The following is a 15,088-nucleotide window of genomic DNA, read 5'->3' as shown; positions in this document are numbered from 1 at the left end:
TGTTTTTGAAATTGGCTGAAAAGGGGATTCCATTAAATTGCATTTCGCATCTCTGAATATCAAATTGGTTGATAAAAACAAATATTTTGGTAGTGGGTGCAAAGAAATCAAGAAGTTTTATTTGTGTGGTCTGGTTTTCGTAAAATATATACACTGGTACATACAAAATTTAGGCAAATGATCAAGCTTTCCTTTGATGTTCATGAAAGCCTTTGCAAATGAAATGACATGATTGTTGATGGTCACATTGTTACTGTGCATGCTCCACCCGTTCATAGGCAGTGACAATTGACACATTGATGATGACATAGCCTTGGTTTCTTTGCAAAGGATTCTGGGAAGTAAAAAAAAGGTAAAATGTCAATTGAATACATAAACCCGCTATTCTAAAGATTAGCGCATTTATGTAAATAAGTATTACATTTCTACCCAGTATGACTTCGCCTCTAATCTATTCATCACTCATAACATTTGTGAATATTTATTTATTCTTCTGAATCGTAGTGTATTTCAAAATCCATACTCACCAATGTAATTAATAATTAATGTTCTGTTTCCTATCTTTATTTTGTATTTATAGCCCTGATATATATGATACATACTATAAGTAAGTCTGGACGGTAAAACTTGTACCTCACATTTTCTTCATTTGCATATCATTTAATAACAACAATCAATTTTGTTCATGATTATTCACTTATGATTTTGTTCTTTTTTAATCACAGAAATCTGTTTTGTTGCCAATTTGGCTTGGTGTAATTCATGGTGCCATTCTACACAATTAATATTATTATTCACATCCCATTGATATTATTCATGTTCTGACCACAAGTAATGATAATTATCTCTTGCACATTGGGTGTGTAATTTACTTTTATGGTTTGTAATATTTTGGGTTGGGCGTAATTTACTCTGTCATCAGTGGTGTTATGTTTTGCACATTTCAGTCTAAAATATATGCAGAAACACAATAAATCTTGTTTGATATCTTGGATGTTTTTAATTAAGTTGTATCATATGCATAATTTTTATCTGACAGATAATGTTGGATATTATTAGTTGTGAAATTTATAAATTTATGTGGTTAAACCAGATTTTCATAATGCTTGAAATGCTGCTAAAGGAAGTTTTAACAATCAATCAATTAACATGAATGTCTGCGATATCATTCAGCAGCTGATATTTTAGTTACGTGCTTCAATTTTGCAAAGTATAATGTTTGTTATTTTCTTTTATGCATGTAAAACTCTGTTAATAACGAGCACCAGGAAATGTTGATTTGCAAGAATGGTACGAAGTTGAACATACTGGCACTTTTTGAATTTCATTTTCACTAACTGCAATATTTCTGCTGTGGGATCTGATTTGTTTTTATTTGGTAATCTTTATTGTGTAATTAAAACAATGATCATTTCTTGTACTATTAACAAGTAAATGATATCAGAATAGATTCTTAAAATATATCAGTCAGTTAAGAAATAAAGTGGGTAAAATGTTAGCTTTTCAATGCCAAGGGAAGTTTTTACATTACTTTATTTCAATCATCTGATCAGAGAAATCCTTTACAACTCTCAATTGCAGACAGGAAAGTGCAGACATCAAGCACTAGTACATGTATAGGGTGTGTGTTCACCTCATGAGTTTAAAAAATAATATCAATCACCATCATCTGCCAGAGTAGGAGGGAAGCATATGCTATCAAGTTGCTTGAAGCCACTAAGGCAAAATAGTGTACCTCTATCTGGATTCTTTCATCATGAGCTCAATATGATCAAATTTTACTCAAACTTCAAAAGATTATATTACACTCTTTTTGTTTTACAATTCTTGTCAATATCATCATGGTGGCAGGCAATATTTACTTTTCGGCACACTTTCTTCAGATACCAAATAGTGGTTGATTTAAGTATTTACTAAAACAATCCAGTGGTACATTATTTCTGTCTCATGTTTGGCATTCATTGGGGTAGTCTTTCCATAGCATTAGATATAAATGGATCTGCAGCGTATCTACATTTTCAATCATTTGCCAATATGATATTACAATATTGTTACAAGAACAATATCCATTCTAATATGTACCTTGTAATTGACATATCCATTTTCATCATGTAGAATTAGACAATAGAAATCAAAACTCTGTATAGCCCAATGAGAACCCTAATTGAAATCTACAATGTGATATTGGATTGGAACAATGGGGACAAAAATTGGGAACCTTTTACATTGTTGATTGGTTAAACGCTGAAACCAAATGATACTCTATAGAAAGCATTTATGTTACAAATATTTGTGCATATTAATAGTGCTCACTGCTCAGCACATTTTCACAATTTTCTGGGTATGTCACAAAAAAACAATGTGTACCCCAAGGAGTAACATACAGACACGGTTTAATTCTATGATTTTTATTTATTTGTTACAGTATTATGACTATGAAGTGGGAGATTCATTATCAAATCACTTATAAATGAAGATCCACTTTCCAATTCACTTGTAACATATATAAGATGTTTTCATCGTAACTTTTCTTTTGTTGACTTAAATGTAATACGGAAATGTCACTGCATTTTGCTTATGTGCATACATGTAGAAGGATACATATATGATAGACCAGTTTCTCATCATGGGGATGAGATGACACTTTTTAGAACAAATATGTAAAAACTTGGAATAGTTAGATATAACTTTGGCTGTAATTTATGTATTAAAAAACATTTAATTTTTTTTTCTTATTTAGCACAGTGTACATGTAGTAGGCTTGCTTGCTATCCATCAGTTGGACTTGTAAATTCTATTACAGCTATGTCTATGGTATATTTGGTACAAAATTCAAATTTTCAGCAACCATGCCAAAATTTTGGAATATTTTTAGCCTTAAAATTATTAATAGAAGCCATTTTACTTCGACAAAAAAATTAATAAGCCACTGAACATAATGCTTAAAAATCTCTTTAAAAATTAACACTTTTTTATCTTATTTTTATCCTTACTTGTCACTTTTTTAGCTCAGAAATAGAAATTTTTGTTATACATATTTACTACAAGTAAGTGTAACATACATTTTTTTAACTTTTACCTTTTGTAATAATAATTTTAATCAATCTACAAAAAACACTCTATTCCAATTTTGGGCTATAATAATTAGATAGATTAGATTAGATGTGCATGATTATTTCAATGCGCATGTTTTTATGAAGAATTTCTCATTTGCTAAATAAATTGTAGATATGATCAGATTGAATAGATGATAAAGACATCTGACGTACATAGGCCTGCAAGATTTGCATCTTTAGACGGACATACATTAATAATATAATATAAATTCATTCTCATTTCTTTTGTATTGTAGCCCTGATTTCTATGATACCTACTATAAGTAAGTCTAGATCAACTTGTGTCTTTGCTTCTTTGCAATGGCTGTGATACAATCCAATTTTCACTGTCTTTTTATTAGCATAACTGCAGTTTTGTTTGTCACAAGCCCCTTTTATTCACAGAAATAATACGTTTTTAGCAGTGGCCATATGACACATTAAACATTTTGCATTACAAATGACTAAAACTTTGTCACATGAGGATCACTGAAGTAGTATAGTGTGTTCACATTGCGCAAGTTAAATATGAGTTAAGTTTGAAGTCACAAATAACCATTATACGTGTTCAAGTGTTGTTACTTAGATACGAATTGACTAATTTAATTTGTGAAAAATCTAATTTGTATTCATGTGTTGTAACAGGAATGGATGTGACTTTCCTGAACCTCAAAGATTGTGATATATGAGACCGGGCACTTATTTGCTTAATTGGCTTGATTCTTTCGTTTGCTCTTAATTCCACTTGCACTATTCATACATTTGTGTTATTTTTCCTACAGAATTGCTGGCTGGCACAGCTTATTTCAACACTTGCTTTCCAGTTATTTCACCTTTAATTTTGACTGATATTATATGCATAAGCTGGCTACATGCATATGACATTGCTTGCTTTCCTTGCAAATACTTGCTAAAATAATTTGGGAGTACTGTTTTGTTTTATACTAACAAACTAAGTGGTTTATTTGCAACTGTTTCAGTTGGGAAGTGACTGGTCAGAATGAGTGTTCTTCACAGTGTGGAAGGGGAAGGAAAAACCAACGAGTTCAATGCATTAAGAGACAACCTAAGCGTGGCACAATGCAGGCAGTAGGAGATCAGTACTGTGCTGAGTTTGAGCGCCCTCAAGAGGTGATAGAATGTATGGGTCCCTGTGATCAGACATACTGGAAATACACAGATTGGACACCAGTAAGTGGACTTGATGTTCTTTTATAGATATGGGGCAAATCTGGGAATTTACACACTAGGAAATACCCCATATGCATCTGGGAATATAAAAGTTATGCATAAGTATGTAAATGCCTCAGAAAGACCCCAATTTTTTGACCTTGCAGCTCTGAAACACCCCTGGATTTGACCAGAACAGAGCGCTGAAAGACCCCTGATTTTGATTATTTCAGCTCTAAAAGACCCCTTAATTGCTCATTCCTTACATTTCTGGTTTTCAGGCAATTTTCAATCAGAAAGCCAAGAAATAACCTTGATTTTGACCATACACAGCTCCAAAAGACCCCTTTGCCGGTAGGCTGTCAGCTCTCAACGAACCACCATCTCCTAATTCAGGGGAACATACCCACCAAGGGGCAAATCATCAAAATGCATTCATACTAGCACTCTTAATGATATAGAAAATGACACAAATTGAAAACTAGATGTGAGTAAGTTCTCCCTGTACTGAATTAGACAATTGTACCTTATTGATCTGATTCGGATTAAAAAATGTGACCACAAATACCCCTGTTCTATGGGCCCATCCAACCCAGAATTTGTGTTTTGGAGGATTTTTTTAAATTTTGCTAAAATCATGTAAAATCGGCCGTTGTCTTTTTTTTTGCCTAATGGAAAATATTATCAAAAAGTAGCCATAGCCAAACAGAAATAGTAGTTTTCACTACTTGTTATGAATCTTTTTGTGTGCTATTACAACCATCATCTTATGATGACTCAATATCAGATTCGGTAGCTCTGTTTGCTTGTATGCAGCAATGGGAATTATGAAGAAACTGTAAAAATATTTATTTTGACATTATTGTTAAATGGATATGTTGCTCTAATATAACAAAACACTCCTGTTAGGAAAGCTTCCATATCCTGGTGAAGAAGGCATCATTTCCTTAGGAGAAATGTGCTGTTTCCCAATCTGCTACAAGGAATATTTACATTTCCTTTTATCAGCTCATTCTTTCCTTGTACTACTCAAGAAGTATGATTCTATACCTTGAACTTGAAGCATTCTATTTGTGTATGACTACTACATAGTTATCGGAAACATAAGGCTTCGACAGTGTCAAGCAAAATTAATATTGAAAGCAAGTATAGTAGCCCACTCTTTGCTTTGTGTTTGGAATAATAGAATATTAATATAAAAACTCACAATTGAATGAGGTAAAATCATAAGCATTAACTTTGTTGTTTGAATATTTTTCTTTACCATTTTGCTGACATAATTTCCTAAATGGTAAGCATTTTAAATTGATACTGTAAAAAAGTCAAAACCTTGCTTCATAATTCTTTCCAATGTCCATTCTTTGTAGTGTTCACAATCATGTGGTGGCGGATTAAGAAGACGCAGTGCCGCTTGCAGAGACAGTAGAGGACGTAGAGCTCCTACAAGTTCTTGTGACAGGAATGAAATGCACACACAAGAAGAGTGTAACACACAGGAATGTCCCGCATGGATTACAGGAGATTGGACATCTGTAAGTTCTTGTCTCTACCATGGATCATTTTAATATGTGTGTCAAGTAGAAAATTTGGATGTATACCATTGAGTTGAACCATGGAAGGCTTGTCATTCATGGAGGAGAATATAGTGTTTACTGCTGGGTTGTATCGCTATGCACCCAACCAATATAATTAGACAATGATAACTGTGCGCTATCTGTTTTGAGGTCATTGTTTGAAATCAGAGGGATTTGTTTGGGTCAAGTTAATTTTCTGAAATACCAAGGCCAAACACAAACCCCAATAATTTCATGCAGTGACCGAAAAACAGATGGTGCAAACTTATTATTGCCATTCATTACTGCTATTTCACAAATTTGCTTCATAATTGTTTATATGACTATTGAAAATGAATCTTCCATTCACTGTTTTAATGCGCATTTAATACCCAATGCGTGCAAGTATGCAGGCTTACTCACAGTGATTATGCATGCTTGTTTGCGTGTTGAGAAATGATACGCAAACGCAGGTTATTTATTTGTAAGATTGGAACATTTATGCACTTTGTGATCAATTGTGAAATATTAATGACCTGCTTTTGCATCCGCATATTTATAGATAACAAAATATGGTTGAATGACACGCACCGAATATATTCATGAGCTGTGAATTGTTCTTAGTTTGAAAGTTTATGATGAAAGTTAACATTGGATGCGAATTTGCCAATAACTCAATAACTTGATCACAAACTTTGTACCTTTCATGATTTCTTGGACACTTAATGTTTTTGATTCTGGCCCTTGTCAAAGAAAGAAACAAACAAATGCAAACCAAAATTGAGATGCTCATTATTTTCTTTGTACTCCAGTATGCAACGATTTGGTATAATACATCGGCATATAGGCATCTTCTTTGATGTACACTAATATATGTTGTCAAAGATTCTTTGAATAATTCAATGGTTCCAAAACATTTGTTTTTGAGACAAAATGAAAGATACTGTTTCAGTTCCTAAAATAAATTTTGTTGGTCAACCATTTGAATCTTTTCATGTGAATTCAGATATTAAGAAAACAAATTGCATTTGGATCTGATACAGATAAACAGACATATATTTTGATAAACATTTTGCCACAAAACATAGCTTTTTGAAGTAAAAAAATGTAATTGTTTTATTTGGAGTTGTGTATATCACCTTCATTTTTTCTTATGTTATTGGCAATACAAAATGAAAAAGAAATCTACTGTAATGCTGGTTTCATACTACCCTGCCGCTCCAGCGGCGTGGCGCACACGTATTGCAGACAAACGGACACAATCAAGGCTTGTCATTGGTTGAAACGCCCTGCTGCTTGCCGCAGCGGCAAGCGGCAGGAAAGTATGCTGGAGGCTTAAGGCTAATATAATGGATTGCAGTATCCAAATGAACTTGAATTGGAAATGCTGCATTGATTTCTTTCTGATTTATGTCAAGAAAGTTAGTATTCAAAAAAATATTAGTGTGTTACAAACAAAGTTTTTAAAAACTTGTCAAATGTCAAATCTATACTGATCTTGTGTCACCCTATTCCATCCATTTTGCAGTGCTCAGTCACCTGTGGTGTTGGTCAACAGCAGCGTGAAATAGCATGTTATATTGGCCAGGAAAGACGGTCAGATAGTGAATGTGAGAGGGAACCTAGACCAGATGACCGCCAATCCTGCCAGGAGTCAGAGTGTCCGTTCTGGCAATATGGAGCATGGGGACCAGTAAGTTCAAAAATGTGTTAATATAATGAAAATTAGGTATCTAAATTTAAAAAAAATTATGGTTATTATAAAAATTATGTTCAAGCTATGGTGACACCTAGTGATGTCATACTGGTCTAATTCCATTCACTGTGAGAGGAGGTTTGTGGGTGTGAATGCAATAGAGCAAATAAATCTGAAATCAGCATTAAATGGCACCTGTCTCATCAAATCCCTCGAATACCTCTTTGAAAGGGACAGAGGTGTCATCAATGTTGGAATAGATAATAATTCTCACCACAAATTGTCAAGTGAAAACATCAGAGGAGCATGCCTCGCAGAATCCTTTGCCTGGCTTGTGGGGAATATATATTATTTGCAGATTTTGATGAAATTAAAAAAAAATTTTAATCACCCAACTGCACGACCCTACATGAAAGGTCTGTTCGCCTTTTTGTAGCCTTAGGTCTGGTTGTAAAACAATACGATTATGTGAGAATGACTATCTGGCCATTGTAACTATCATTGCTTGAAGAAAACACCAACACTGTTATATAATCATTGTATTAAGTGATATTATTTCACAATACTATATAGTAATACTTTACTTATTACCACAGAAATGTGGTAGAACAAATGTTTTTAAAACATCTTGAATGATTATATACCCCATTTCTTTATTCCTAATTTAGTGTTCTGCCACCTGTGGCATTGGTTATCAAAGGCGTGCCATTCGATGTCGTTTACGTGATGGTCAGATGGTAGATGAACACATTTGCCATTCAGAAGAAAGACCAACAGATATGCAGGAATGTAACGAAGTACAATGCAGAGAATCTACAACTGCAGTCCTTACCACCTACCCAACAACCACTCAACTTCATACATATCCAGCAGCACCACAGAGAAGAATACAAACTGTGTGGAGAATAGGATCATGGACAACTGTAAGTGCAAGTTGTCAATGTCCAATAATGAACCAATAAAAAGTCTTGTTTTTCACAGGCCAGTGGTAATTCCAGGTGGTTGTTTTTTGTGTGCAGGTTCAGTTTGGTAAATAAAAATATTTATGGCGTACATGAGTAGGGAGCAGCGTGGCATACTGATTAAGGTCTTTGCCTTTGATGCGAGAGGTACCATGGGAAGCATGGTGGCCCAATGGTTAGGGTGCGAGCTTCATAATTGAAAGGTTGCGGGTTTGAGCCCCACCACGGCCAGTGTGTTGCGTCCTTGAGCAAGATAGCTTAATTCCCAATTGCTTCACTCCACTCAGGTGCTGGGGGGTAATCACAAGTCGCTGAGAGTACCTGCACATCAGTTGCGGACTCGGTGAAGTGGAAATGATTCTGATATATCCTAATGGCAGCGGAATAATTGTTGAAGTGTGCTGATAATTAGGTCATGCGTAGCTGAAGTGCATGTTAAATCAAACAACATTTATTTTTTTAAATTTATTTATTTATGTTTAAATCTCTGCAGGACAAAAAAAGATATTTAAAAAGCAAAAATACATATTATCAAATCTGCTTTCCCAGGATGCTCTTCTGGTGAGATATTTAACATTTGGATGATTTCTTTTCCCAATACCAATATAAAGAAACACAAAGATATTGTGGGAAATATGGCTTATCTAGGACATTATTCTTGGCCTGTAATTTAATATGAAACTATATTATATTTGTAGTATATACTTAATGGAAGATTGTTTTGTCTTTCAGTGTACAAAAACCTGTGGTTCAGGGACCAGGAAACGTTACGTGAGCTGTAGAGATGTCTATGATAATGAAGTCCATGAAGACGAATGTGGATATAGTGAGAAACCATCATCATTTGAAGTATGCAATAACAAACCTTGTCCACAATGGAGAACAGGGGAATGGAATCAGGTGGGTATCTGCTTCTCTTTCAGCAAGTTTATCTACATTGTTAGTAAAGACTGAGAATTTTGTATTTTAATTCCATGAAAAATCAAGATCATTTTACTGACGTTTCACTATTACACAAGTAGTTTGAACATATGATCATATCTGACTGATTCCTTTCATTAACTGATGTAATGGGTGTGATGAGTTGGTCAAAGATGTTGTAGTGAATGGTATACATGTTCTTAGTTAGTCACCCATGTACATCAATCCATTTTGAACTTTCAATTGACAAAGGGGATAACTATATATCACACACCAAATAGGCTAGTGGTTGCTTCAAATATTTTTCAGAATGCAAGCTTGATAGATTAATATTGTCATTTGAATGCAAAAGGGTTGTAAGTGGCTAGTGACAACAAAGCACTTATGACCTTCTTGCATTCAATTAGAGAATAAAATTATATTTTGAGACCCAGCCATGTATCTATCACCTGATATAGAACGGGTGGAACAACAAGGCAGAAAACACGGCTTGGATATTACTAGGATAAGCCAATCAGATAACTGTTAAGAATTGTTGATATAACAGTAGTATGTGATTGAATTATTACTAGACATTTAGAAAGTTAACTGATTTGAGAACCAGGAAGTTATTGGTGGACAAAGTATGATACATAGTTAGAAATATAAGATTTATTTATGTTTTAAGAAGATTAACTTTTTACTTTTTAGTGATGTATGGTTTCTTTCAATTTGCCAAATAAATCTATGTGAAAGTTACCATATCATGTTAATGTTAGCCCACTTAATTTCCTAGTCACATAATTGACCCCGTAAAATATATTGGATTAGTATAGAGGGAAGAATAAAAAATAGTAGGTTAATAGTGTCATATCAACAAAGGGTGTATTTATATTCCTGTATAAGACTAACATATTGACAGTATCAGTTTACCCATGAAATGTAATCATATACCTTTGAAATTTCCATGTTGAACAACATTAAATACTGTAACTATGTGAATATAAGCTTTTCACCTTCAGCTTGAAGCCCATGTCTCTTTAACAAAACATCCCAGAATGGGTGCCCATAACAGGGTTGTAATCCCAGTAGTAATTTTGGTTCCATTGTACAGACAAATTAAATTTTTAAGTGGTTTGATCAAACGAAATCGATAACACTATTAATTAGCGCCACTAATAAGCACTCAATTTAAAGTTTTCAATTGGGGGGAACATAATTTAAGTTTGTCATAGGAGGCACATATACATATACACATAAATATGCTGCAGTACCCTATGGTCCTAGTTTTAAAACACTTATATACCTGTTAGTGGCCAAGTGTTTTGCTATGCCAATCAAAAAGTCATTCTAGAATAGAATCTCACATCTAAGGAGTATTGAATGCAGAAAAGTTCATTTTTGCTTTGAAAGTTTCTTCTTTCATAGATAATTTGTGTTAAGTTTTAGTTTCATTCTTACATAGAATTCTCTCTCTCTCTCTTTAATTCCTATTTGTAGTGTCCAGTTACATGTGGTCAAGGCATGACAACCCGTTATGTAGCCTGTGTTTTTAGTGACAATGTTATCACCAATGACTTTGAGTGTGCATCATCAGAGAGACCTAACAGTGAACGCACGTGTAACTTGCAAGAGTGTGCCAGAAATGAGGACCATTCAAACTACCCAGTAGATAACAGAGTAATAGGAGAAAGTCACTGGAGAACGGGAACATGGAGTGAAGTAAGTAGAGATAATCTGGGTGGTATAGTTGTTGTGCCATCCCAAGATTGTATCATACTATAAAAATATTGACTGCTATGAGGGGCATGGTTAAAATTATAGGCCCAAGGTGATCTCAAAACCATGACTATGCCCCGAGGCGTAAACCATGCCCCGAATAAAAAGCAGTCAATATTTGTTTTATATACCAAATCTAAAGATTCTTGTCATCTGTTTGGTTAAAAGCATCGATTTTGGAAAGAGAAATTAATAGTTTCATTGCGAACGGCACAGATTACAATCTGCGATTTCCGCGTAATTATAGCGCACGCAAATATTAACATGTGCGTAATATCATTTTACGCTGGGAACAACGCCCACGCAGAACTATGCCCGGGGAATAGTTACTTTTGCGGGCATAGTCAAAACTATGCCCGCTCTTTTAACCAATCAGATGGCGGGAATCTTTAGATGAGGTATATAAAAGCAGATATAGCATGATAGAGTGACGGTTATTGCACCACAATGATGGCACATTATCCCCAACTTAATTTTGACCATTTGATTTCACCATGTTTTAATTGAAATCATTTTTATTCATATTCTCACCAAATACTTTTAGAAAGATGGTTTGTTAGAACATACAACAACAATTTGAAGCAGATTTTTCAACTTTGAGAAATTGACCTTCTGTATACTGAAGCTGGGTTCTTTAACTTCAAATTACTAAATGTATTTGAAAATGAAGTTAAGACTCAAAAGTACCTACCTCATATTCTTTTACTATGATGGAATAACTTTATATAGATGACAAATGATCAGCAAAAATTATTATCATGCACGTACATCAGTATGTGGAACCAGACAATTACAGTTTTCAACACAAATTTGTCAAATGTGTCAAAGATACATCACTACCACTTAATTTGTAGAGAATACACTGTATTATCTGGCAGTATGTGATGCCCTACTTGCACTTTTCCAAGCATATGCCAGACATGCACCATTTTCATTCTATTATACTAAGGGATATGTGGATTTTATGTCTAAAACTTAATCAAAAATAATGTTTTCCACATAACATAGTGGTATACCTGAATTAACATTAATAAATTATGTATATTTGAGTCTTCTTACTTTGTGTACTTGAAGAACTTGATCAATATTTTTAAACTTTGTGCTAAATTTCATAAAAAATTCCCAAATTCGCAAACTTAACTTTGTGATATGCACCCAAACAAATGATACTTTAAATTTTCTAACAATTCATGAAATACAAACAGTTATACTGGATCATAATCATAATGCTAAATAAAGAATTGTTAAATTATTTTAACTTCAATGTGTCTTACAGTGTTCAAGAACCTGTGGAGGAGGCTGGAGGAGGAGACTAGTGCTTTGTCAGGATCGCCATGGAGATGCAAATTCTTGTGATATATCTATCAAGCCAGAGGAAATAGAATCATGTAACAGGGAACCATGCCCATTATGGAACTATGGGGAATGGGGAGCTGTAAGTTGCTATATTTGTATCCATAATCCTTTTCATGGAGTTTAGTTTCATTAGCCACAAGGGTTTCGATTGAAACCACTAATTGCCTAGGTTGTAGTAATTGCTGCTTTGGTGCTATGTTACACAGATTTGAATCAGCTCTTGCAGGTGGTGTCACCAAAAGGCATCATTTGAAGCTATCGGGGGGGGGGGGGTATCATTCATTTCCTTATTAGTCGTGTGGTCTGAATAGCCAATGGGCACAATTAAATAATTCAACAAGTATACAGTACAGTACATTTTCCATGGATAAATATCTTGTATTTGGTTTGAAGGTGTTTACCTTTCAAAACAGCTGTATTCAAACTTTGCAAAAAGTTTTTGAACTCTTTTCGGCAATATTTTACGAACTCTTGCAGGTTATTTGCTTGGATCATGTGAAGACACAACTCAAATTGGTGTTCATATGGTATAATAATCCTTCCAAAGGTGATTTTTTGATCACCTCACCTCACCTCACCTCAGGTACCATCCTCATCATGTGGATTGGTTGCAGCCAGTCTTGTGATGAGCCTCCATTTGCATCTGTCTTGTGCGGCTTGGGTCGCAGTGTATGTGGTCATTCCCGTCCAGGATTTGATGTTTGATTCCCATGATGTACGGTCCTCTGCCTCGGTTACCTTGTGTTATTCCTTGCAACAGGGTTCTAGCAAGGTTTCCTGCACTGCCTCTTGCTACATGACCAAAGTACTGTAGCTTGTGTTTTCTCACTGTTGTCAGGAGTCTTACTTTTGGATTGATCTGGGCAAGAACCCATTCATTGGTGTGTTTGTCTTGCCAAGTGACACACAAGATCAGTTGCATCTTTATCATAATAAATTTGTTTAATGTTAACCATGTTGGTACAATTATCAGTTTATGGAAACTTACTGTCAGCAGGCTAGACCTTGGTATAGGTATCAACATTTAGAGTAATGTTGGTTTAAAGGTTGTAATAAGGGTTAGAATTAGGAACATATTCATGTGTTGAAATTGGCAGTAGCAACTTAACTTAGATGCTTGTCAAAATTTGCTCCAAATTAAGAGAACATTTTATGCTTCAGCCATTGATAAAGTTAGTTTAAACACTTCACTGATTGCTATTTGTAGACTTAATACTGATACCGAAGAAACATCCAAAAATAACTTCCTTGCCACGCTATCTTAACTTAAGTGCCAAAAAGCTATCAACAATTTTGATGATATCCAAATGTACCCTAAATAAGAATAGGTTTTGCTGCAATCTGCCAATCTTATCTTCCCAAAGCAGGTATTTAGAGTTCACAGGTTCAGGTGGGAATATGTATGTCACTTAACACATAGTGGAAGGAAGGGATTAGTGTACCTGGCATATACATCTATAGTGTCTGTACTATGTAAATATGATGTGACAGGTAATGTGCTTGGTGTCACTCTACTCATGTGTGATGTGATAGCAACAGTTAATTAATAGCAAACTCTCTATGACATTGCAGCTTCAAAGTCCCTCTGGCTTTTACCAGGTCAGCTCTATAAGAGATTGCAGCAAGATAGCTTACAATGTGTTTTCTGAGTAGTCGTTTTTCTGTAAACAAGTGGCTAAATTTAAATATTTCTGACATTATACATTTTCCAGTGATTTTGAATATACCATATGCTTCAATTAAGAAAATATGAATTGGTGATCTGTATGTCACAGTTAGGATTTTGAGATGCCAAATGTCTTCCGATAGTTTGATTTACCAAATTGTAGGTCAAAATTGGAGTAGATGTTATTGCTTACAGTGACATTTTGACATAAAGCACAAGTTGTTACTGAGACTATGCCATAAAAATATATGATATAAAATAATGATTTAAAATGAACATTCATAATGATACAGTGTTAATAAACACCAAGTGAAGTAAAAGGCTGCTTTATTTTTGACCTGATGTATGTGTATGCTGACAAAGTTTACCAGCTGGTCAGATTGTGAATCCTGTAATCAGGGCTGCTCCATACTTACCAACATAAAGTTTATATTCAGCCTCTCTTACTTCAATTATATTGCATAGTAATGCCACATTATACATTTAATTAGAAAATGATAAGCTATCGTTGACACCCACAATGGATTAGGTCTGAGTTTGTTTCAGAAAAAAATTCAATGCAGTGAAGATATTCAAACCTGTTCCATGTTCATTTGTGTTTAGGGGAAGAATCTATTGTAGCATAGAGGACTTACAATGCTTTCAATTGTGGATGTCCCTACAGTAGGAATTTCAATTGAATGAACACTGCTTTCAACAGCTGTACTTGATCCAACCATAATCGTATATCACATATTTCAAACTATATACAATGCAAACACACAACCTTGGATACAATACTAACCAATCACGAGTGAGTTGGCATGGTTGGATTCACTTCCGCGTTGCGCAGTGCGCATGCACAGTCGCACACACTGGTGTACATTGCGGAGTGTACACGAAAAATCGTCATGCTATGTTCATTCAATTGA

General features: G+C 34.5%; 1 protein-coding gene across 2 annotated transcripts in view; it reads left to right on the top strand.

Annotated features, from left to right (window-relative positions):
* Positions 1-15,088, top strand: part of LOC140148974 (A disintegrin and metalloproteinase with thrombospondin motifs 9-like) — a 226,981-nt gene that overhangs the window by 164,214 nt on the left and 47,679 nt on the right. The window contains exons 21-28 of one of the 2 annotated variants that reach the window (XM_072171086.1): positions 581-607; positions 4,076-4,286; positions 5,633-5,797; positions 7,347-7,511; positions 8,183-8,437; positions 9,209-9,376; positions 10,877-11,098; positions 12,432-12,590. In XM_072171086.1, coding sequence (XP_072027187.1) covers positions 581-607; positions 4,076-4,286; positions 5,633-5,797; positions 7,347-7,511; positions 8,183-8,437; positions 9,209-9,376; positions 10,877-11,098; positions 12,432-12,590 — 1,372 coding nt within the window. The remainder of the gene's footprint in view (positions 1-580; positions 608-4,075; positions 4,287-5,632; positions 5,798-7,346; positions 7,512-8,182; positions 8,438-9,208; positions 9,377-10,876; positions 11,099-12,431; positions 12,591-15,088) is intronic. The other variant, XM_072171087.1, reaches the window with a different exon arrangement.

The sequence above is a fragment of the Amphiura filiformis genome, chromosome 3 (genome assembly GCF_039555335.1).
Source record: "Amphiura filiformis chromosome 3, Afil_fr2py, whole genome shotgun sequence".
NCBI lineage: Eukaryota > Metazoa > Echinodermata > Ophiuroidea > Amphilepidida > Amphiuridae > Amphiura > Amphiura filiformis.
Note: the sequence above shows the minus strand (reverse complement) of the source record. Positions and strands in the feature narration are given on the sequence as shown.